General features: G+C 41.8%; 1 protein-coding gene across 1 annotated transcript in view; it reads right to left on the reverse strand.

The window, feature by feature from the left end:
* The window catches only part of tns1b (tensin 1b), a 155,740-nt gene that overhangs the window by 83,713 nt on the left and 45,371 nt on the right, over positions 1 to 26,656 (reverse strand). The window contains exons 2-3 of the mRNA XM_076102898.1: positions 24,568 to 24,682; positions 9,655 to 9,692 (exon numbers count right to left, since the gene is read on the reverse strand). Of these exons, the coding sequence (XP_075959013.1) occupies positions 9,655 to 9,692; positions 24,568 to 24,682 (153 nt within the window). The remainder of the gene's footprint in view (positions 1 to 9,654; positions 9,693 to 24,567; positions 24,683 to 26,656) is intronic.

Genomic DNA, 26,656 nt, shown 5'->3' on the forward strand with positions numbered 1-26,656 from the left:
CACTCCTTCCTCACGTGCTCATTTTTCCTTCATTCGCTCCTTGTTATCAACTTCTCAAGTTACAGGTTAAATATGAGTTGCCCCCCCTCCTCCTTTTCAGTCTTTTTCCCTCTCTCTCTCTCTCTCTCTCTCTCTCTCTCTCTCTCTCTCTCTCTCTCTCTATCTCACGCGGACACATACTCACACACTCCCTCTACAGCTGCAACAGAAGAGAAAGTAATGTACCATGAATGAATCCATTGACTTCACGGCAACTCCAAAGTCAGACTGTGTCAACAGCAGCGTGGAGATACAGACTTATCAGTCTCCAGCTCAGTCCTTCAACTCACTGCGCCAATAAATCATGTTAATTCCAAGAGTTCAACTCCGTGTTAATATGCTGATACAAGGCGATATGAACGTGAACTTTCAAACCTGATCACATGAACAACTGATACAACACAGTAAGAGAGTTGAAGACAACTGCTGATCACTAGTTGATTACTGTCCCTTTAGCTAATCCCTATAGGGACTAATAAAGAAAAATACATATATTCATTATTGATATTCCCTGGAATGAATGCAACACAATTTGACTTAAAACTCATCCCTAATATACATATTTAGAGATTGGTGCATCCAAAATTGATGGCGTAAGTAGCTAATGAATGAGCCATATGGATTTGTTTTTCTCATCTGTTGAGAGTTGCACATGCGCAAGTGTTAGCAGGGAGCGAGAGCGTGTAGTCAGAGCTGGCAAAATGTCAGCAATTTGACAATATTTCACACCTCAACATCCCACCAGTAAAATGTGTAACAGTATGCAAGGTTAAAAAATTCGCAACATTTCCCTTTAGAGGAAACGGGCAGTGCTTAGAATCTTCAATTTACTGTCAAACTGGTCACATGTTAAATACTCAACCAAGGGATATGACAATGGAATATTTCGAGTTGTCCTTTGTTGTTCACCGGAGGCAACGCTGACGTCTCAAGCTTTGCAAATAAAACAGCATGTTTGTCTCGTAATGCTTCAAGCTGCTGCTGCTGGACGTGAATCTGATGAGAGCCCAGAGACTCAATCGAATCAGTAAAAGTGTGCGCCTAAACAACGAGCTGAAAGATGCTAAAAATCCCAGAACTGCAGAATCAGGACATGTTTCTCTGTGGATTCCTCACTAAAAGACTCCTGTCACATTATAGAGAGTGATTTTGTCAACTGTTAGAATGCAAAAATTGATTTGACTGGCTTTTATCTCACAGGGAATCATGATGATAGTCAGGTAGAACTCTGGCATTTTAATTTGTTTCCACAGCCTCACCGGCCATTATCCGGTAGCACACAAAGGGACATTACTGAGGAATGTTTGGTACAGATTTGTAGCACGTGAAATATTGCGCCTCGACATGGAAAGAATGGCCACCGTCTTTGATGTTGCTCGTAAGTAATTGCACGGGAGCTACTTCTACAAGTAACACCTTTTAGTTAAAGCCGTGTTCACCAGATGTCGGCTCAAGAAAGCGTTGTTTAATCCGCTATTAATGACAAGGGCCAGGAAGGAAGGGAGGGCTGCCACAGCAGACATGTGGTTTATGGTCACAAAACAACATGCTTGTTTATGTGAGGTGCACACCTTTAATGTAGGGACCGGGCTAAACAGTGGGGAGTGGGAATTCCCCCTGTTTCCTGTGTTGCTCCATGTGGGTATGTGTTACTTAGAGCTTTGGGTTGCCACATTCGCTGCAATGCAATTATGCATTGTTATGTTTGTTAGGGATTGTAAAACATGGGAAAGTTATCTGTCTGTATTTGAGGCTAATATGTTTCTCTTAGTCTGGTCTATTTCCTGTGGCTTTTATTACCTTCAGGATCCCGTGACTGCTGTCTGTAGGCCAAGACTCTTAGTATTAGCTGGAGAAAGACATCATTTCACGTAAGTTCGAACACTAAATCGGCGACAGATCCCACGACATCTTATGTTTTTTATCTAATAGCACAAAACAATATGAATAATAATAGAATATGACACGAGCATGAATCCTTCCTGTATACGTGAGTGGACTAACGCACCCATCGCTGTGTTGTCACTGCTCAAATTGACTTTTCCAAACGTGAAAAACATGGTGTTGTTGGGTGAATGAGAGGGAATGAAAGGACAGGAAGAGAAAACAAGTGCACTAGACTTGAGAAAAAGTGACATACAGAAGGATAAACGGAAAGAAAGGGAGGGACATTGAGAAAGAGGGCTGTCTGGGTGAGGTCCCGTTTCTCCAGTCTGACTCAGGCTTTCCCTGGCAGCAGCAGAGCCGAGCAGATCGCTGGCCCCCCCAGCGCCCCGGTGGAACGTTTCACCAACGCCCATGCAGTCTACAGAGCAGATTCAACATGGATTTTTCTCCTGGATGGTCATGATTAGGCCGCAGGAGCTCAGACACAGTGGAAAAGAGACGTATGGGTGTATGGGTGGGAAAAGTCTCAGCGCTCCTTCAGCATGTAACGAGGAGGAGTCCTCCGCCGAGGCATTTCACCCACAGCTGTTGTAGTGGTCAGGGAAGATTAGCGATACCGGGAGAGAGGGCGCATGCTCAGCTCAACTGTTCCTCGGGAAAATGAAGGTTGAAAAATAAGTTTTGTAGGGCAATTAAATCCCAAGCAAGTAATGCAACTGCATGCTCTACGAGGCCGTTGCCCTCACTTATTCCTTCCATCGCTGTGTCCTGCATATGCACTTGGCCTGTTGTTGACATTCTTTCCAGCAACTCTTGATTACTCCATCATGTTAAAGGCTGGGCGTTCCTGTTTGTTTTCTCTGCTGTATCTATGCACATGTCGCTAACATGCATTGGCTAAGCACATGGCCATAAGCCATCGCTCCTTGTGTAAGCCCTTACACTCACGCACTGGAACAAGGAGAGTTCGACAGTTTTTTCATGAAGCTCACAGATCAGTGAGCCACAAAGCTCGGAATTGAGCTTAAGTAGACAACAGCAACAGCAGCTTTTGTTTGCATGGTCAAACTCAAAGCTGCACCTGTCAGTGTTTTTGTCAACAATGGATTTAGGGAATATGTGTAATGTGAAAAGGCGTCCTGCTCAACAATCCCACAGACAATTACCACCAGACTCTGCAGTTCCTCTACGGAGCAATTCAACATTGTTCTGCTCAATGTTTTGGTTTTATAGCCTGCAACTGCAACTACTGTTACGGCTACGTAACGGCTAAGTTGCCGCTTTGCTGGGTGTTTAAATAAGCATCTGTTAGCTAACATGTTTGTCATTTATGTCAATGTTGTGTTTACAGCTTATTTCACTTTAGCCAACAAAAAAAAAAAAAAGAATTGATGCAACCCTCATCTAACCAACATATCCAAAGGTTCTCTGTGAGATATTCAGAGCGTTAATATAGTAGCAAACAACTATTAGCTGAGCTGATGACGCAGTCCCGCCCAACGGCAGATCGCAGAGGCGTAGTGCCCGCCCACCAGTTCCCCCTCAAGTAAACACTGTTAGCTCTGTCAGCACATTGCTGTTGTTTGCACTGTTGGCACTGTTAGCTGCCAGATATGCTCTGAATTTCGTATTGGGCACCTTTTAACATACAGTAGGCAAACGTGAACTCAAGCTATTTAAATCTATTTGGGTGCTTTTGACTGATACGTTGTTGTTCTTTTTAAAGCACTAATTAAAACTGAACAAATTGACAGAGTGAGATTGACAGAGTCATGACAGATTGGTGTGAAAGAATAAAGCACCTGAGAGATGTGACAAAGAGGATACATGCGGTGACCACAGTTATTAGGATTAAGTTTAAAGTGGTTCTCCTAGGACTGCATTACCTTTAACATTTCAACGTAGCTCTAAACATGATGCCTTTGACAGCAGAACTTAAAAATCCTGCCGTAACTAAAATCAGAAACATGATTTCTCAAATAAGAGGCAGTGTGATTGACCCCGTGCTTGTGTTGTTTCCCGCAAACTCATGCTATCATAAGGTGGAGGGCAGAGCAGCGAGCATGTGTTCTGTCCTGTGACTGCTAATTCAATTAGCCTCGGAGCTGTCGGCTGGCTCTGTATTTGATCAGACTATGAGCTGCTTACTTGAAAGTACAGCACATACAGACACCATGGCAAAGACCCAAGAGAATATTTGGATTATGACGCCACCCCATCCATTTTCTCTTTTGCCCTCACTCGTTCCTAGCACTCTGTCACAGCGATATGACTTTCACATGTTCTCTTGACAGAAGTCCCCCCCACACACACTTCTACTGCCTCACCTTCTTACTGCACACTCCCATTTGTCACTATCTGCAGAGCCGCGGCCGCCGCATGGAGAAGGATGGAAGTTGTTCATGTTGTTACTTGGATTCAATACCACGCTGACATCTTTGAAACTTCACTCGGGGGTTATGTAATGCCTCCTGTGCTTACAGTCAAAGGGCAATGTGTGGACCCAGAGCCAGTGCTTGGTTTGTCCTTTCTGGGCTACTGTAGAAACATGGCGGTGCAACATGGTAGTCTCCTATATTGATCATTCTAAGCTAAGAAAAACACGATTCTCAGTTTCTGGGGATTTTACAGAAATGAAAACATAGCTTTGAATAGTATATTTTATTTTTGCTAATAGAGACCCCAAAATGTCCGCATACTGGCCTTTTAAATAAAGTACAAGTCATCAGTATTGTCCAATTCTGCAAAATGACTCTTTAAAACTACCTTAAGTGGGAGTAGTAGTGCTGAAATGATTAGTTGAGTAATCCATTAGCTGATCAACAAAGAAATATTCGACAACAACTTAGATGACATGGATGTTAGACAGGGATAATGTTTGTCAAGTTCAAAACCTTAGTTGCTTTAGCGAACATGCTAATTAGGACTAGGACAAGGGACATCTAAGGCTGATCGAAATGCCACTTGTTTAGAAGATATTTGGTCAAAAACAAAGAAAAGGTATTGGGCAAATTCAAAATTTGACGTGATGATGGCTCTTGGGGGAAAGTGAAGGGATCACCAAAGTTATTTCAATTTATTCTGAGGGGAAACATGTATGTTTACAAATTGAATGGTAATCCATCCAATAATTGTTGAAAAAATGCTGAACATACTCTGGTTCCAGCCTTTAAGATCCAATGCTGTTGGATGTTATAAATGTTGGATGTTATAAATCCAAGCTGTGTTCAGCAGCTGAGGGGAAGGCCAGCTGCAAACCTGATGTTCTCTCTCAGAAAACGCACCCTACATGCGTGGATACAGGTGTTTGGATGTGTTAAAGACTCGGAGGCAATAAATAATGATGAGAGTCTGCCTTATTGTCAGCCGCACCAAGGACTTTCAATCACCAGATGATCGCTCGGAAATGTTAAAAATGTGGCCACTGACATGCACACATGTAGTTTTAGTATCCAGAAACTTCCTGGAATGGAGAAAGTTTAGGTAATCAATCACAAATGTGCAGGTGTATCCACCTTTAAAGTTAAAAAAAACACAAATTATTGATCTGATTTTCTGTCTTTTTTTATTATCTACTACATACATTTCTCATTAAATTATATTCTCATTTGTCCTTTAAAATATGAGAATAGCACTCATTTGTTGAGCAGGAAATGATTCACACCGACCTATGAACTGATGTTATTAAGACTGTTAAACTGTTCAGCAATACAAAGAAGCAATTTGCAGCTCTGAAGCATGTTGTGCTCAATGAAAGGAACTAAAGGGGTCACAAATAACAAATCTGAAATAACAAAAACACACAGTGGACGGCAGCCAGCACAAAGAAACACGGGATTTTTCTCCAAACACGCATTCGGAGAATTTCAGGAGCTGGGAAAAATGAAAACAAATTCTTCATCATTTAGGAGAGGAAAACGGAAACCAGTGGAGTGAGAATGTGTCCATGTTCTTACACTCTGCTTTCTCACACCTCCTTCCTCATTAAAGGTGGAACATAGTAGTTTCATTCTCAAAACACACTCGACGGGCAACGAAGGATCAGTGAAATCGAATAGGTTGTACTCAGCACCTCAGCTTATTCCTGACTTAAAGTGTCCAACCCAGTAGAGACTAGTGTATCAGTGGGGCTCATACTTTGGACGATTCTAGCTTATCAGACATATAACAAAGTGTTTTTTATGATGAGTAACAATGAATTGTTGAAATGAATTATTAATGTATAAATAAAGATAAATCATCAACAAATCATAAATGTTCAGTCTCAAATATAGGCTTGTCCACACCACACACCACTTTATTTAATGTACATTATAGATATATACTGTACCTTAGATTTTCTTTTCCTTTTTTCATCAAATGTTTATTTATTCAAGAAAAAAAAGACAGTGAGCCTCATACAGGAGGCAATAAAAGAACAAATCTCCTCGTATTGTTGTCCGTATACACAATTTGTTCTTATTTTGTTAATACCCACTGATTTCTGGGATTCACCAATGTTGAGCATCTTGTTTTCACAGTCCACAGACTGTTTGTCCAACAACAAGGAATGGAAACTGAGCAAAAAGAACCCGGGGTTCAAATGGTTAAAGGTGACACAGACCACAGACCACAACTGAGGAGCAGATTATTTATTTTTACAGTATGTTTATGCTGAACGTCAGACTGAAAGGGAGATTGTTTTAATTGCACAAAACAGGAAGAGTATGTCGTGGATTTGTGAAAGATTAAAACGTGGGGTTCACCTCAGTGAAGAAATAAAAAATGCAGAATGAAATAATCCTTCTGTAGCTATGACTACATTCTGGACAATCAAATGGAACTTTTCTCAGCTCTACTGGCGGAAGCTTCTACTATGGCTGCTACTACGCTGTATGTCTCAGAATAAAGTTAGTGTGAGCAGACCAAGAGCTTTTAAGTAGTCGATGGTTTCAACCATGTCTCCGACAAAATAATGTTCCTATACAACTAAACTGCATTCTCAATTAGGTTCCAAGGTCCTCTTGGATTATGGGCGCATGTTTTAAACGGTTTTAAACATCTGGATAACATTTAAAAAATGCAACAAAACTAATAAGGTTGGTTTAGTATAAAACATCATGATTTTTATGGTATTTAAAACGTAAACGTCAATCAAAATAAGTGTCAGCTTTTGGTTTTACACAGGACACAAACGGCAATGTCCTGGGTGAAAGTCCTGTGTTTGCTTGAACCCATCTGTCGACCCTACCTCTCTCCTGTTTAGACTTCTACAGAGTCTCATTAGAAACGTATTTGCGATACGTAAAAAACAGACACAAATAAGTTTCGTTCAAAATATAATGCACAATGCAGTTTCGTTGTATTTAGGGAGAGAATGGTGAAGGTTTTACCTTTCCTTAAATGCTCCTTAAGCAGCACAGTAGGAAAGTCCCAGACATCCAGCCACAGGGTTTTTCAGAAAGAGGATAAGTTTGGGCAAAGGAAGAAGACATGTGAAAGAAATGACAGGTAGGGTATGTAGCTTAAATGTACAAGGATTTGCAAAAATTGACCTTGAAATCACTCCTGTTTTTTAACTTCCAGGGTGATCTAATAAGCTCTCTCCAGTCATCACCCAGGAGTGAAATCTAACTGACAAGATTTAAAGCATTTTTCACATCCAGTTGAGAGCAAACACACCTCAGGGTGTTCTCTCTCTCACACACACACACACACACACACACACACACACACAGGTCTGACCATTTTTGCAGTTGCCAGGTTAAATACGGGCTGCATATTAATCTCATCTAGAGACAGAGATTTATAACTGTAGTGTGTACTTGGGATAAGTGTCCCAGCCAAGAGTTATGATCAGGAGTTTAGATTCCTAACAAGCAAGGTCATATATGACTGGCAGTACATAGAGCTTTATCTGTTTCTTAAAATAAATATTCCATAAAAAATGTGTCCAACAGTCTCACAGGCCTGACTGAGTGGCGATAGTGATCAAGCATGACCCTGTCGTGGTCACTCCCTTGTTTTTCATCTCAGGCTTGTTAGCAAATTGCTTCCTGCCAAAGCTGTGTCATTTTCAGTTGAAATGTTTAGAAAAGGAAATGCTGTTGTGATTTTTTTGGAGATGGAAAGTTCCAGTTTTGTACATATATAGACACAGGGAGTATGTTCTGGGCTCCTTTAACGTCTCCTCCCAAAAATCTGACCCGTGACTTCCTGAAATACAAATGTTATCAACAAGTATGTAACGTACGCTTTCATTCATCACACATTGTTCTGCAGCACAGCGATATGAATAAATGGAGTGGGTTGTTGTGAACACAAGAGGACAAAAAATAATTTTGCACCCTCCGTTTGGCTAAATATTTATCCTCAATATTTGCCATATGATTATTGTAAACATCTTAATATTCAGAGTAATGGGGACATTGCTTTTGGCAAGAGACTTCGCTTTTGAAATGTTAAAATGTAATTTGTGCTCTACAAAAACATGTCATTCATCCTCCATTTTTTGGGGGGTGGAGGGAACATTTTCTAAACGCCTGGGCATTCATTACAGGTCCGTATTGTTGTTCATTCATATATTTTGGGCTTCTACTATAGAGCATGTTCATGTCTGAACATACCTGTATTCAACCTCTGTCTGAAATGCTTCGTTTAAGCGCCTGTCTCTTTAAGCCCACCTCCTGAAAAAGCCCAGTGTCCTCTGATTGGCTTGCGATAAAAATAAGGTGAACCTTTGCAAAGGTAGCTCACAAGCCGTGGATGGTAAACCAAAAAAAACTGACTGTGTTGTCTTATTTCACAGTTTGTTAGAACTCCAGATACCCAAATGTATGTTCTCAAGCACTGAAAAAGTGAGGTGTTCTGTTTTCTGTCCCCTTTAAATCAAACTAATCTGCTGGCACTTTTTTGCAATGCAAAGACAAAAGTGAAAGGTGGTATGGGCTGGGCTTATCATTTCCGTTATTTTGTTCTACTAGAGGCCTTCCCTGCATGGCTGGCCAAAGCCCCCACCTCGCACTTAGCACGGCCTGTCTGCCCTGCACCTCTGGCATTTCCTGAGAGTAAAAGAGGGATTAGGCAAAGCTGGCAAGAAGCACCCATTCCAATAATGAATACCAGATGAAGGTTGGGTATAAACATAGGTGTGCATACGTACTGTACATGTGTGAGTGTGTTTGTGATCGCGTGCTCGTGTGGGCAAATCCCACCTCTCATAAACCTCTCATAGCAGTTGTACTTTTATACATAAAACCTTTTCCCTCTTTAAGGACCCTGCAGGAACTTTAGCTTCACTTGTTCCCCCCCTCCCATTTTCTTCTACGTGCTCTTTGCCTTTCCAAAACAAGATGAATCAAGCGACGGCTCCATCCAGAGGTCTTTTATTTTTAGACGCAGGGGCAATCTCCAAGACGCAAGAGTTTATCCAATATAAACACATTCTGGTACAAAGAGCACTTGTTTAGACATTCTTAAGATTTTTTTGCAGAACATAAACTCCCCAAGCTCCACCTACCTCAACATCTGCATGTATGCACACACAGAAGAGTAGCTGACTCCACCTAAAACATCATATTTCCTCCCGATAAGCTCAAATGGATTTTAAAGGGGAAGTTACGATTGTTTAGGAGCATATCTCATGTTTTTTATTTCTCCATATGGAAAGCAAAGCACATCTGTCGCATCTGTAAATGCCTTTTTTATTTAATCCCTTTTGTGTCTTGAGGTGTGCGGTTTAACTCTTACCTTGACTTCACATTTCTTGTGGCATGCTATTCGGCACACTAGAGAAAACAGAGAAATAGAAAATGAATTAACTTCAGAGCTCTTCAAAATCTCCAAAACATTGTGGACCAATCCAAACAATGTGGTCCAGCACGAATCGTGACATTGAGCAGTCGTCAAGGAGGTATGAAAAAGCAAGAGGTTGGTTCAAATTCCACAGCGTGTTTGTTCTGTGGTCAAAGTCAAATATCATCTGCTGTTAGCAGGCTAATACTGCCCATTGTTAGCTCTGTGTTCTTTGCACACTGGCTTCCTATCAAAGGCTGAAATCGTTCTTCTGGAAGACGCCGATACGCTTTAAAAGACCTGACGTCCGTGTTGTTTGGTTTAATTCACTTTAAGATTGTGATCAGCGGAGTCGAACATAACACATAAAGGTAAACTCAATGCTGACATGTGGGTCTTTCTACTGGCACTGCTCTCATGAATGACAAGCTTGGACATTTTGTATTCACCACACCAGAGCAGAGCTTCACAGACAGCTGCACAGATGTTCCAGAGAGATGCTTATCGAGACACTACAAATGAAACTCAACAGCAAAAAAAAAACATAACTTTTCAGAGCGCTTTAGATTTACGGACTAAACGAATATCAATCCAGTGAATAATTTATGATATTTTGCCTGTCTCTCTTACTCACATGTACAACGATCTACCTTCAACCTTTGATTCCGACATTGTGACAAAGGTCTGTCCCGTGGCAAGACGATTTTATATTTCCTGCTGGATACTTGTGAGGCAAAAATGATAATGCAATTCTAACCTACAATGTCACTGTCTCTTGAAGAGGCATGCTCATAATAAAACAAATGGTAACAAGCTGATGTGTCATTTTTACCATGGTCAGCATCGTAGCTTGTTAGCATGCCAACATTGCTAATTAGCACTACGCTGCACTGAGGCTGATCGAAATGTCAAACCGAATTTCATGTCAATCCATCAATAGTTGTCGTGACATTTCACTAATGATCAAAGATGTGACAAATGTAGGGGCTCACCAGAGTCATTACATCCTCTAGGGTCCATGGATGTCTAAACTAAATGTTGTTCCTAAGCTGCTATAGATGTGGACATATTTCACTGGAACATTTAAATCTTAGGCCTGCTGGTGGTGCTAGATGGACAGTCGGTTGATCACCAAAGTCATTTGAATTGGGGACCTTAAATGGTGATTGAGCGTATGGCCAACTGATGAAAGCCCATGCTTTTGCAGTATTATAAACTGGGTGATTGTGGCCATAAGCTATGAAACCTGCAAGTACAGCTCATCACTCACTATATGTGCCGCCAAAGAGAACCAAACGGAGATCTTCGTGATTGTAACTTTAACTATCTGTACCAAATCTGCACTAAATCACGGCAATCCATCCCATATTTAATGAGATATTTCATTCTGGACCAAAGTGGTGGACTGACCAATCAACCAACACTGTTGCTAGCATGACAAAAAACACAACAACCTAATGGAGTCAGGTGAACATTGCAGGATTCAAAACTTTAATAAATAATTTTTGGGATACTTGAAAGCAGTGGAGACAATCTGTAAGCATAACAGTCAGGTTAAGTCAAGTCCAATAGTGGCTCAATAGCTTTGTTTTGGACACCACTAACTTTTGAGAAAAATATCTGGCTCTTCGGTTGCTAAATGCTCCACTATGTTCACCAGCTAGTTGGTAATTTTGTCTGTCTGCTGTTTGGTGGCGAGCAGGAAGTATACAATGGGTTTAGCTGCTTCCATTGGGTGGAAACAACACTGGTGAGAGCAATAAGAGCGAACCAAAACGGTTAAGTTCTTCCGTAATGACGATCCCCAATGTTATGTGGGATTCAGAGTTGAAAGGAATTCACAAAAATCTAGCACACAATCAAAAAAGATAAAAGACATTGTTCCACTATTGAATTTTAACACATTTTCCGCAGCTTCCCTTCTGCCCCGGAGCCCTTTCTCTGGGCTCCCGCTGGATCTACAAATACGGGTCAATGGGGGAGAGCACCTGGACCAGCAGCTCATAAATTGTTAGAGCCCCTCGAAGGACAGAAAATCAAAACACAGCTCAGTGTGCCGAGGCGTAAGCTTTCCAAATAAAGGAGAAGTTTGTATGCTTTTACTGGAACACCCTACACCTTATGTAATGAGTTATTCTTCCTGTCTCCAGCCACATTTTTCAAAGCAAGTGTAATATCTATTGTGATTAGCTGTTAAGTCATTGATATGAATTTGGGAGCGGGCCAGTCCTCACATTGTGTGAGAGTGGAGGTCGTGTCGTTTGTTTTCTGTACCCTATACTCCCGGTTTTCTTTGTTGCCTCAGATATACAGTGTGCTTCTGACACCCTCTGTACTCTCTGATGTATGTCCCTTAATCGCACAAGATATTTCTCAAACACAGTCCTTTGTTCGTCAAACCATGTGCTCTGGTGTGCATAATGAAATTTCCATCCTCTCAAGGCACGATTGTTTACAAAGTCAATGAAAAGCCGCAGTTAGACACGAATTTGCCTGGAGAAGACGCGTCCACGTGAGCTGAAAATGTTTCAACTTGAGCAGAAACAAATCATGCTTATACTGGGGCTTTTATGAGCGTGCTTCATCAATGTACAGGGACGAGAGGAAACGTGAGAGAGAGGGGCTGAGCTGAAACACAAATACACAGGCTCGATCCCACACACAGTCAGTGCGCCTGTTGCCAGCTAGCTCGCAGCTAACGTCTGTGCAGTCGGTTCATTGGCTGTTTGGGGCGAATTAACACAAATGGTCGAAGCGGTTAAATTTGTGCTTTCCTCAGTGCTTCTCATTGAGCTGATATCAGGAGGCAACCTCCGGTTCTGAAAAGTGAAGCCAATACGGAAGGGCCTAAACTTCAATTCTGTCTAATGGCTCCTCTGGTTGCATAATGAAGTCAGATTGTGTAGAAGTCTATGAAAAAATTACCATACTTATCACTTGATGTATTGCCTCAGTAAACATTGTAAACATGAGCTTAAGGTCTCAATCACTAGTTTGAAGTCCTTTTCAATACAGTATGATGTTCATTCAGTAAATAATGGTCCCATTTAGAGTAAAATAGACAACAAAGCAGGGTATGCTTTAGGGTGTGGCTACCTTATGATTGACGGTGTCGCTACCACGGTGTTGTACAGTCTGGGAGTTGTCTGTCGTTTCGCCTTAGAACTTCAACCCTTTCACAATGTGTTTTCAGTTCATGAAAGTTAATTGTAACATTCTGGTCGCCTACAAATGTCTAACTCAGCGTTCAGTTGTACTTAGCTGCACCCTGTCGTGTCACAAGGCCAAAAAACAAGATGGCGACGGCTAAAATGCCGAACTTGAGGATTCAAGCCAGTAGTTTACAATGTGTGTCAGCAATGGGTGTCACTTCGACTACGTCCATCTCTTAAACACAGTCTATGGCTGATATCTGAGTTCAATTTTAACTGACTTTTGGCACTTATACTTGTATTGTTTTGACTGAGTGCTTGGTACAACTTGTTTCAATAAAAGAAGGGCAACAACTTGGACCAGAAGTCACGTGCAGCTTTGAGGTGCACCAGCTATCAACAGTGCTAACATGACAAGCCAATAAACAAAGAATGTTTAAAACCAATAGGAGTTTAACATCTTAACCTTATAATAAATTGAAGGCTTGAGTTGATGCTCCAAGACATCAGACTGACCAGTCTGATGAGTTTATACGGTTAGCTAAATCTTTATGAACACTTATTTATAGACTTGCGTTTGTCATAGTCTTGGTTTTTATTTGTTCTTAACTTTTAATATGTGTTTTTTATGGACTTGCCCTTTTAATATTGCTGAACTAACTTTATAGCTTCTTAGAAACCACAAACAGCTCTTTGCGTTGTTCAGGGTCAAAGGTTAAGTGTTCAGAGCGGCTTGGGGTCAACCAACAGCTACAGGGCCTTCAATCTTATCCAGCAGACTTTTATTTGCTTTTTCTTCCCAGTCACACCAACATCACCCAATCATTTTGAGGAGATTTGTATTTGTAGGTATTGACATGTCATAAGTAAAGCTCCTCATGTACCATATCAGGCCTGAAACTAAATGATGTTGACTGTTACATGTACATAAGATGAAAAGAAAATTAACTGGGAGACAAGGAGTGGACATACTGAAACTAGAACAAGTGAGAAGCTTCCTTTTCAGAGCCAAATGTGTAATTACATCATGGTGCAGTTAGTTTCTATTTCAGCACACGCAGGACTATATTTGCACTTGGGGGGTAACATTTGAAAGTCAGTTTGACTTCTAAATTAGAGGCCTTCAAATGTGGGTGGCGCATGAAGTCCTACCGGGATACACATTTCCAAGTTTTCCAAAAGTGCTCGAGTTCCCAGGGTCAAACCGAATGGAGATCTGTTATACAACGTGTAAATAGTGTGTCACAGGGCACGGACTGAGTCCAGACATAGACAAACATAATGAAACACATTCTACTCGGTTTGGAACAATATACTCTCAATGCAGGAACTTCTTTTGCATTTTTCACCTTTATTAGACAGAGGACAGTGTCGAAATGGGAGAGAGAGAGAGAGAGAGAGGTATGACACGCAACAAAGGTCCAAAAGCCGCAACCGAATCTGAGACCTTGCGGTTATGTGGCATGCTCTGTAACCACTTGGCCTCACAATTCTCATCAATTGTTGATTATCCCAAGACGGAGCATTTTCTCAATTCACAGAGGAACATATAAGCATTCAATCTGGGCTCCAACTACGGTTTTCAATCTAGATTTTCCATATTTTGTCCATCATGTTTTTGGATTCATCAAACAGCTTATTCATCATTTAGTCTATAAAATGTAACAAAATAGTGAAAAAGAGCCATCACAAGAGCGCATGATGACGTCTTCAAAAGCTTGATTGGTCAGATGTGGTTCCAACGCCATTTCTGCTTAAACGATTATTATTTATTAAAACCGTTAACAGACGAATTGTTTTAACACTGAGAACAGGAGTCAAACACTTTTGTTTTTTTAAACTGTCTTTGCCCTCCACGTGAAGTCCTGATGGGGTTGTCCCATGCGCAGAAGTATTGTCCAACACATTTGTGATTCTCTTTTGTCCAATCAAGACGTAGCGAGAGAGAGAAAGCACACTGAGGCCTGCACCAAGTCTTTTTGACGCACCTGAGTCACATGGAATGCACTCACAGACGTGACATTCAAACACACTTGGTCGATTTGCTCGATAAGCATGAAAAGAAAATGTGCCCGTCCGCCAGGACAACGTCCAGCGCCGTTCCCAGCACGTGAGTCCCCAGTAAACAACAGGCCTCGTGGGCCACAATGGAAGAAGCAGGACTTCCATATTGGGTGTGAAAAGCGCCCCGGCCCAGAGAGCCTCGGGGTAGGCTTTACCTTGTTAGGAAGTCGCAGCTTCGGAGAATAAACAGAGCAGAAATGTTCTTGGTGGAGGGATGGGAGAGAAAGGGGGGGAAGAGGGGGGGAGAAGATGAGGAGAGAAAAAGGCGATGCCAGGAAGAAGAGAAGATGTTGGACAAAAGATGGGAAAGGATGAATAACAGAGTGGGGGGTGCAACTACTGCTGACATTAATCATTAAGCTAATGAGAGGACAGCAGGGCAGGGAGGTGGTCGAAATGAGGAGATGATGAGTGTGGAACACTAAGTTGCTATCTGACTCTGGGTCTGTGGTATGCTGTACAGCATAGGCGGGAGGGAGGAGGGGGGAAATGATAGAGGAGGGTGTGTGTGTGTGTGTGTGTGTGTGTGACTGAGGCTGGGTGATTTCCTTCCCCTGGTCCCTTGGAATGAGCGTATACTCCCACAGGGCTGGGCTGGACCCTTTCTAACACTGAACACAATCGGAGGGCAGGGCTGGAGAATTTCCTCCCCCCCCCCTCCTCACTCCCTCCATCCCTCTCCTTTCCCTCTCTTTCTCATGCACAATCACAAACATGTGAGCACCAACACGTGTACACACAGTGTACTAACATACACAGTACGTCACTCCTGCGTACCGACACATACAGTACCAACTCTTTTTTTCTCCCACCTAATGTGTGATGAAGTGGAAATAAATAAAATGGTGCTTATGATAAGCTACAAACTAAAAGCAAAGGCCAAAATCAATTATAATTACTATTATTATATTTTAATATAGTATTGTTTTTCCACAATCCCCATCCTTACATAACTTGCACCAGTTCAATGCTACTTTCCCAAAACGTATAAGCAGCATGGGTTTACTTCCTACTTAACTCTTTAATCTTGTTATTTAATGACTATAATTAAAATCCATTTACAGGTTATAAACCTTATAACCAAATTTCTCACAACACACAAGCCAGTGTGTGTGTTTGAATAAGAGCATTACTGTGTACGTATCTTTAATAGCTACCTAAAACCATCTCATGGCTTTTTGTACGTCAGTGGTACTACTCATGTTTCTATAGAGGAAAACAACAGAGTAACTTGTGTACTTGAGTCAATGCTATACATGCTTTGTGTTTTGTTTGTTTCATTTGTCTGTTTGAATGTTTTTTGTGCATGTGCTGTCATGGATGTGTGAATTATATGGACAGATTTTAAGATGTTGAAATAGTGAAGTGTACACAAAAAAGATAACATTCATGGTGTTATATTATGTGTCATGTTGTTTTGCTTTTATTCAAGGGATGAATATATTTCCAGATTCCCACACTAGGGTTCCCGTCAGTGACGTAAACAGGAAGTAGAGTATAAAGCACAGCAGCTGTTGATGACCAATTCTCATGTGCTGCATTCAAAAGATGTTATTCAGAAACCTTCCCGTTTGCCAGGGTGCTACCTAGAACCACTCCAGCAACCATCTAATATACCTAGGGCTTCATCTAGAACCCATACAGGAGGTTCTACCAAGAGCCCTCCTAGTTCCCTGAGATCGTTCTTCACCCATCAGGTTAGCCTGGTTCCAAATACATCTCATTTACCAATCTCGAAGGGCCGTGGTTGGTATGGTGCAGCGCAACAACAGTCATGGTTTAAAATTAAAGTTTTTGGGGGCGTGGTTGGGAGGATCTTTTAACACCCATGCTTTCTACAATCCTTAAAGAACTCTTACTTCCCCTTGAAAAACCTTTCTTCAAAATAGGGTTCTTCAAAAGATGTCTCCTTCAGGAGGAACCCTTTATTCTAAGAGGGTGTCAGTTTAGTATCTGTCTGATAAAAGTGTAATCATTTATGGATATACATGTGTGTGTGTGTATATATATATGTATACAGTATCTATATTTACCCCAGCTTTCAGGTCATGTAATATATCCTCTGAGACAGCCAGCCTTATTAGAGGTACTCAGCTGTTCCACAAAAGTGCCTGTGAACCAACTAATGACCTCTAGTGATTAAACCTCTCTTCTAAACAGCTGAAAAATAAGTTTCATGTGCCTGCACGCTCTCTCTCTCTCTCTCTCTCTCTCTCTCTCTCTCTCTCTCTAATACTCTGTTGTGTTTCTTTCTGTGCTCTCTCTGCTGTATTAATGTTAGTAATTATTGACACACAGTCATCCCGATCCATCATCGGACTTACACATGGGATGTCATCATTCAGCCCACACATTTTCCCAACGAAAATCCCTGCCAGTGTTGGGTTTCTGTGGGTAGAGCCCCACCTTCATCCAGCTGCTAAAGGCTTTCCCAACATGGGAGATTCCCCGAACGCATCGCAGGACAGCAGATTGAATCCCGAGTGAGAGTTTCCCATGGAATCCTTCTGTGATCTCTGTCATTTGTTTGCTTCGACCTGACAAAACACGACTTCTGTTTGTTTCTTTTTCTGTCCCTTTTTTCCGATTCGCCGTGGGTTTCAGTCCAACTTTGTTTGGTTGAAACAGCTGTTTCCCTTGATTCAAGCTGCAGTTACCGAAAAAAACACAGCAAATTACCGTGAGGTTTGTGCTGAACGATTTAGAAATGTACACTGTAAGTCAGCAGCAGATGTAGGCGCACAGATGGATGAAGGTATTAAAAACAAAGGACTCCGCTGCCTTCTGGTGGCTGTTACACAAGCTACAGGAGACAAATAGCAGCTTGTTAAGTTCTACAGTACGAGATATAGTTCTGTTCATCCAGTCCTCATCTTTCCTTCCTAAAGTGTAAAAAGCATCACATAGAAGTTTGACCACATTATCTGCAGCGCGTACTTATCATGAATCAATATACTGATAGTTGCTCTGTCCCAGTTGTCATGGAATTGTAGATGTTGAATATGCTTAGAGATGATAAACAGCTGTTTGATTAATACCAGTAGATGTTCTCATCTTCACCTGATGATCAAAATCATGCGATATGATCAAAAGCTCCAAAACAGCCACTAAACAGACCTTCTCCCACTGAATAAACTTTGAACCTCAAGAAGTAACTCTATCTCAAAAATGACATGCACAACATGGAAAAAGTCTGTGTATGAAAATTGTTCTATAATTTGGAGTTTAAACTCCGGTAGATCGCAGTTACATATTGTCTACATATTGCTACTATTACGATTGCTGTACGGATAAAGTGCAACAAACACCAACAAACAAAAACACAGAAGGATGGACGCCGACATTTGCCTTGGACATAGGCATGTTGAATAATGAATAGATTCAATCTGATTCAATAGTCTTACTGCACACTAAACTCCAGTTCATTGCAATGTTTCAACTCATCCAACAGGTGGCGCCCTAACTGCGTTAACTTCTGGAGCTGCCATGGAGGGGACTGTTAGAATTGTTTAAACCTACTGCAAGTCCCATGTGTGTTTGACACAGATGTGTGCATGAACAGTTGTTCAGCAGGTAGGTCGCGTAAAGTTTTCGAGCATGCTCGAAGAAGAAACTGAATTTCCAGTTTCTCCAAATCAGCACAAATGTCTCCACCGTTCACTGTGACGAAGTGGACCGAGGCTCATGGAAATTCATTGTCTGGTCAGTTTAGTCGATTACGATAATGATGTTAGACTGGGAGACGGCAACTATCCATCATCCTCATCCATCTGCTCCTCTTATTAGACTAATGACTTCTGCCTAAGCGAGGAGCGACACCAAGCGAGACACAACAGCAGTGGGGATTAAGTTAATTGCCATGGGTCCATGTACTGTACATATACTCTTTTTTATAAATGTTTGTGCATGTGTGTGATATGAACCGGACAGACCGTGTTACTATTTCTATATGCTTGTAGTAACACAATGTTTTCACAACTTAAGGACATTGATGCATGATACAAAAGCAGTTCTGCATGTGTGTTTTAACCCTCACTGAGATTTGCTGCATACCAGCTGTATGAGCTCAGCAGTCCAAGAACAGAGCTATGATAACCTTCACTCTCCCTCACAAACACACGCACCTGCCGCTGCGGTGTGTGTGTGTGTGTGTGTCTCCGGCCAGTCTTTGAGGACCCGCGTTGTAAGTGGATCCCCACAGGGACGGCGGTGTGGTCGCCTCCAGACAAAGCAGTCCTACCCCAGAGCACGAGAGCTACACCCTTCACAGAAAAAAAATCTTTGTAGATTTGTTTTGAAGGCGGTTTGATTAATGGCCGTTCACTGTGTGATGCCTTTGCAAACGCTGCATGCAGCAGCTGTGAGAAGAAGAAGGGAAACTGATTCCATATGTTAGTGTTTCCCTTCAGTTTCGGAGGGACAAACCTAAATGATTATGAACAGAGAAATGAGGCTTTCCTCCTAAACTATACCAAATATTAAATCATCTATGGCCAAATTCTCATTCTCTTTTCCTTTTAAGGGCACAACAGCACTCCATTGACTTGCCCCCCTGCACACAAACCATTCATTTAACCTGCATTACAGTGAATGACTATAAAAGCCAGTTCCTGCCCTCAGGGCACACACAAAAATACCCTTTTTCTTTTCCCCCCACTGGAAAACTGCGGCCCTGACCTGCGTCAACACGCTATTGTTAAAGTAACTAACACCTTGTATCCTGGCAACCAGTAAAGAGAGAGGAAGTGCAAGTGCTTGTGTCATTACGAGACCATGTGACTGGAGAATGTTAGTAAACAAGAGCAGCAGATGGGAGGTGCTGTACGACTGAGGGAGCGGAGGGATCCTGTCAGGGAAGAACGCTTCCTCACATTTATCTATCGCTTAGATTTAGTTAAATGTTGAATGGCCGTAGTATTTCAGTGCTTCGTATATAAACTTTATTTGTCCTCGATTTTACAGCAGTCAGATGCCAAAACAAATACTTTACATTTTTGGACATAGGCTTGTTCACTTTCTGGTGGAGTTAGATGAGAAAATCAATACAATTCTCATGTCCATTCCCTTGGATATGAAGCTACGGCCATCGGCTGGTTAGCTTAGCTTAGCTTAGCTAGCACAACACTAGAAACAGCTAGCCTGACTCTGTTCGAATGTCCCAAATTGCACCTGCAAGCACCAATTTTTTTTTACTTTATACAAACGGGTTAATCAGTGGACAAAGCCAGCCGTTTCCCCCCTATTCCAGAATTTGTGCTAAGCTAAGCTAACCGGCTGTTGGCCGTAGCTTCATATTTAGCATACAGACGTGAGAGTGATATCAATCTGGGGGGGAAACAATGTGACGAATGGCACGAGAAAGAGAACAAGAGAGAGTGGTTGATGTCTACTGTGCACTTTGTGTTGTCCTCATAAATCCAGCTCACACACACACACACACACACACACACACAGACACACACCATTTGCTCGTACACATGACCAAACCCAGACATGACGAGGGAGAGAAAAGCAAACCGGGGTCAATTAAATCAGAATAGACTTAAATGCAGCCTTGTCACAGAGGTTTATTTCCCCTATAAATCAGTTCCACAAATAATGGCCCCAGGTGCCTTCTTGTGTCATTTTATGAGAACATTTATTAAGAGACTGTCTGCACACACAACTGAGTGATAGCAACAGTCTGTGCAATTTCTGGAACTGAAATATACATTTTAATGCACCCTTTTTGGCGTAAGAAATGGAAACTTTTTCATTGTTGTTTATTGTTCATCACTTTAAAAATGCAGCGATTATTTTTTTATTTAAATGTTACTATTTAGTATGTATGGGAGGTTATTATTTATTTTCATCCAGTTTCCAGGTATAAATACTGCTCATAACACAGTATGGTACACACACTATTTAATCTGTGGTTCTTTTACTAAGAGGCTGAAGGACAGGTACTCTCTTTATAATGGTAAAGCCACTTCAGATGTTACACCAGATACAAATATTCTTCTGCAAAATACGTCTGTAGTACACTGAGCATGGAAAACAAAGACGTAAAGAGTTAATGACATACACATCCCAATGTACAACAACAAGAACATCTGGACTCACCACGTAGATCACAGAGTAAAATGCAGAGTAAATGCAGGTGGTGAACTGCTTTCATTTTATAAGCCTTCTTTGCAGCAGTAGAACAAGAGGGAGGCGACGGCGGCAGTCAGTCACTTTGCACTTTTCTCAGACAATCGGAGATTCAAACCACAAGCTTTGTACTATGCAATGGACTCAGTGATATCCAAATGTGGCCATCTTTTTTTCCCTTGTATTACACTTCAAATGTATTCACTGGATGAAATGTATGTATAGCACAGTGTATGTCCCTGGAGACAGTAACAACACATCGTCTGTCATTACGATATTAACCTGTAATTTCTTAAGAATGGCATGCAGCCACATGATGGAAAAACCCAGGTTAGAACTTAACTCAGTTCAGAAACAGAGGCTACTTAAGTGACATAATAGGATATAATGTGCAATATCATAGATTTGATATCCACATTTTTTTATATTTGCACACTTCCCATTTTGTATTGCAACTGCTGCACAGCAATATCCCTCAGGAGGTCTAATATTGTAGAAAGTGAGATTTTAGGTGCTTTATAAGTACTATCCACAGAGGAATACATACTGCCCGTATTCAGAAAGGTTGTGATGTCACAACTACACAGTCACTGGTAGAAGTGCTGCTAAGCTCCGATGCAGGAGACCGGAAACACTGACCAATCAGAGCAGACTGGGCATTTTTTGGAATGGGGGCTTAAAGAGACAGGCCCTAAAACAGAGTGTTTCAAAAAGAGAATGTACAGGTATACTCAGGCAGACAGTAAGTATATATATATTATTTTTTTTGAAGATTAAAGCATGTAAACATGTTCTAGTAGAAACCTTAAATACAAGTATGAACCTGAAAATTAGCATCATATGTCTCCTTTAAAAGGGTCTAGAGGTTTGGGAGGCAGGTTTGTGACAGAGAGGCTGTCGGTTTGATTCCCGGACCAGCAGGATAAATCTGCGTGAAAAAATAAAATGGAAACACTCGCCTATCCCTCATTACCATCTCTTAGGTGCCCTTGAGCAAGGCACATAAACCCCATATACTCAAATCAGTGGCCACCACACCAGACTGAGGTTGCACTGAGAAACTTTTGGGTATGAATGTGCAACAGTGTGGTTGTGAACGAGTGCGTTCCTGAAAAGGATTATACTTTAAGGTAAAAGAAAAATGAAGAGTATATAAACCATATAGCAAGAGCAGATGGAACCATGCTTGATAATGGTCATCATGATCGGTGTGTTGAATCATTTGATTGATAGCTGTCAAATGGACACCTTTCCTAGGACGGGCCTACACATAGTACGGCGCAAGAACAAAATGTCATTCTGTCAAACGGCCTTTTAGGTCCAAAATGTTAGTAATATGCAGAGAATGCTCTTGTTTTTCTAAGCAGTGCCGGTCAAACATCTACCCGTCCTGTGGTTTGGGAAGCTGCAGGCTGAGTATGTTGGTGTGCCAAACCAAACATCCAGACATTTCCGCATGGTTTCACTCTGCGTTATCTGTCTGAAAACAGACATTTCCACTACACCATGATGGGGTGAGCAGACCGGGGTCACATATTCTCCGATTTTGTTTTAACCCACTTGGAGAACCAGCTGGGAAAGGTTTACTGCATGGAGACTGTTTGGAAAATGGTGGCCATATTAAAGTCTAGTATTGAATCTCAGTTACTTTCCTGGAATTGTTTGTTGTTTCACATTATACTTCAATCTCACCCAACTGGCAATTGCATAGACTAAAAAAATAAAAACAGTATGAAATACTGCTTGATACTGGGACCCCTGTGAATTTACGTTCAACAGAAAGCAACATTTGTTCAGGAACCATGACGTCTTCGTCCATTAATTAAAGCAACACAGACAAACCTAAACATGCACCCAATTCTATCCTATTGGAGTTAATTGCATCAATCAAACCAAGCAAATCCCTCATCATCATCATCATCAACCACACTGCCTCTTTTGTAAACACCATTAAGGAAAGTGAGAAGCTGTTAACCTTTAACCTTTCTGAGGCTTCTTTTCCCCTCCTCTGTCACTTAACTGAATAAACCCTGACACAGAGACGACCCCAGGTAACCTCAGATGACCCCTGATTTAGACCACTGATGGCCGCAGTAACAGATATTGCCTTCATTGTCCCAGCAAGTTGGAGCAGTTATTGCAAATGCTCTCAGTGGGCCTTAGCTCGAGGCTTGGGAATCTAAATAATCAAACAACTGAGTTTAGACTAGCAGTCTGCTGAGTTATTGCGTTGCTTGTTTCAATTTTAAGCAATGATCCATAACAGATTACATTTAGGCTCAGCATAAACTTTCCCAGCAATAGGAGATGGGACCGTATATGAACGTCAGGCCCTGAAAATAGTAGGGATGTGGTAAGATTTGACATCTAACAGGCTTCTAAATACAAAACAATGGGCTTTTGGAACGGAGCATGTGACAGTCAATATTTTGAGGTTGCATTGCCTTTTTCATTACCATGCCAAGAAGAACTATAAAAAAATAATAATAATCCTACACGTTGTACCTTATTAATGGCATTTCAAAGTTTTTGACAACAATTCAAATTTAGTACAAGTGATCAGCTGCGCGAAAGACTTTTAGATTGTGTCACAGTCAGGACTTTTTGATCTTACGCACGGGTCAGTAACACTTTTTGGCTTCAACGTACTCAGACACTAAAAGTCTCCATTGACACTCACTGTAATGAAATTCTTTTAGGCTGTGACACACCATACGACTAAGTGGCTGTTAGCCTCAGGGACATATTTTCATCTTAAAATAAACAATAGATTTATAGATTCTGATCTAAAAAGAGAGCATATTAACCATAGACTGTATATAAGTGGACGTAGTCATCATGACGTCACCCAATGGTTTGTGGACTGCCGTTAAGAAGCCTTGAGTATGGTGAGTACGATGAACGGAAGTTAAAATATTTGGAATGAGTAGGAGGGACGTAGTGACGCCGGATATGGCTCTGGTAGCGGCAGCGACCTGTCAATCAAAGTAAGCCCCATACTCTGCTTTATGGTCTATTTGACTCTAAGTGGACCATCATTTGCTAAATGAACATCATGCTGTATTGAAGAAGACTTAAAACTAGAGATTGAGACCATAAACTTATGTTTACAATGTTTATTGAGGTAATATATTAAGTGAGACGTAGCGTCTCCGTAGCGTATACAATCGGACTTCTTTTTGCAACCAGAGGAGTCGTCCCCTGCTGGTTAGTAGAGAGAATGCAAGTTTTAAGACACTTGCACATCGGCTTCACTCGGCGTTAGTGTTAGTGTTTTGCTGCCCTCTTTGATTGAAAGTTTCACCTCTGAGCAGGCGCTCTCTGGCCCCCATAACCACACACAACTGTGATGTCACTGTGTCTTGGAGTACACCTGTACATCAGTGTGGCAAGGCGAAAAATTAAGACACTAGAGGTCAGCAAAAACAGGATTTCCAAGCTGTGTCTGGAATCCCCCCCCAAAAAACGGTTGCTATATAGTTAGTCCAAGAGATCAGAGTTTCGAAAACAGGTGACTGACCTCGGCAGATGAGTCCGTCTTGGCTGATGGTCTGTTTACAAACGCTGCAGTGCTTGGCCTTCTTGAAAGTCTTCACCCGGAACGTATGGGAATGAAGAGCCTCCAACTCGTCCGGCTGCAGATAAATAAGCAACAACAAAAGACAAAAGATGTGGAATGTTAGTGTTGGAATGTTGCAACCTGATGGGACTTCAATGAGTCCAGGTGGGTTGGGTCGTCTTGGACCTTTCATGTGTCTTTTTTTTCTTTGTTTCTAAATGCAGGTGTCTTGCAAAAAAGACATTCTTAGTTAATTTACAATATGAATATTTGGCAATGAAACACATACATTCATTCTCACATTCATCTCAGATGTGACCCTTTGTCCACATCTTAACTTCTTTCAGCGGTTAAGCGTTACATGAAATGGTCAAAAGGTCCTCTAGAAATCCACCCAGGAAGTAAGGTTGTTGGGGCTTAAGTTGGCAGAACAAAAATGAGAAAAAAAAAATAGACAGTCTATTCTCTGATCTGTTATTTCCCTTCTGTCTTTTACCCTCCTCTTTCCTCCCCTTCCCAACTTTTGTCCTGACATCTCATTTCCCTCCGTGCAGGTGTGTTATGCAACTCTGGAGAAACTCCCTGACAGTGCTCCCCACCCCATTAAACATCCCTCTGTGTCTGTCTGCAGCCTGCTGTTTTTCCTCTACTGTAAACCCCCCTCCCACCCCCCACGGCCCTTTTCCTGTCTGCTTTGAAAACCTAGCATTCAGCAATGCTAGAGAGCAATCACAAATGTCAAGCTTTGTACCCTGCCGTGTCTTTATGAGAAACCTGCATCGTGTTTCTATTTGCCCCCTGACCATGGGGAAATGTCAGGATCCCTGTCTGACCCATTGTGTGTTAACCTCTGTTTCCCCCCAATCTCCTCTCCTCATGTGTCTGTCTTTCCCCTGTTTGTTTTGTTGTGCCATGTGCTTGGTGTTGTTTTCTCGGGCCTGCCTCCAGACACCTCCCATTGCCACCGCCCTGATGGATGCACAGCTGCGGACAATCTGGCTCGTTACCCAGCAGCATATCAACCCTGGTCTTGCAGTCCTGGGTTGTCAGTCCGTATTGTCTTCTGCCTCGGTAGCCTCCACCGCTGTTCCGTAAGTTGAACCCCGTTGTTCCTTCCTGAACTAATCTCTCTCCTCTCTGCTATGGGTGTAGAGTACTGGTCGGTTCTGCGTACTCTCCGGTGTCGAGCCACGGGACTCACACCGTCAAGCTGCCTGCCCTCCGGTGTCGGACCACGGGCTCCACACCGTCACACACCTTCAAAATAAAATCCGTTACATCGGACTCTGTCTCCTGTGGTCTTGCGTTTGGGTCCTATCCGTGAAATCCCGTGACAGGAAAAGTGACATAATTTTTGTGTGGTATTTGTTCAGCTGGTCCCCATTTTATACTTTGAGGTTCAGCCCTATGGGAATAGTGGCCCAATGATCCCCCAGTAAGTCACACAACCTTGCCAAATTTGAATAGTATCGTTATTATGTTGTAGAAGTACTTTATTGTAACCTCCAATTAACAGAGTCAGCGTTAATGAGACCAAGAATAGAATATCACTGCCAGGTCATTAGAGATTGTTTGCCTTTGGCTCGACTGTCACAGTTAAAGAACACAGTGATATCAATAACACCAGAAGAGACGGGGGCAACATTACGGAGCCTGCCAATACATTTCAATGCACCCTTAAAGTAAATATGGTCTATACGGGGATTTAAGAGAAAATGTGTTTTCAAGGCAGGATGTGCCAGTTTAGCATCCAACCATGAGGCTTCCATTAGGTGTGTGTGTGCACGCTGGACAGGGCTAAAAGTAGCCATGTGGTGGGCATATTAGGAGACTACTCGCAGGAATTTTCATATATGGAGACCATAGCGTACCAAAGCATAGCAAGGAAAACCCCGTGCTGTGAGAATTCCCAGTCTAAGAACCACAATAACTTACCAGTAATTTATAACCACTAATGACACCTTTTCTTCCCTCTACTCATTAATCCTAAAAGGCAACGTGTTGGAAAAGCGGCTTGGGTGTGCAATCACAGTGCAGACCTAACACTTGA

The sequence above is a fragment of the Anarhichas minor genome, unplaced genomic scaffold (assembly GCF_050575085.1).
Source record: "Anarhichas minor isolate MPS153535 unplaced genomic scaffold, ASM5057508v1 ptg000004l, whole genome shotgun sequence".
NCBI classification, from domain to species: Eukaryota; Metazoa; Chordata; class Actinopteri; order Perciformes; family Anarhichadidae; genus Anarhichas; species Anarhichas minor.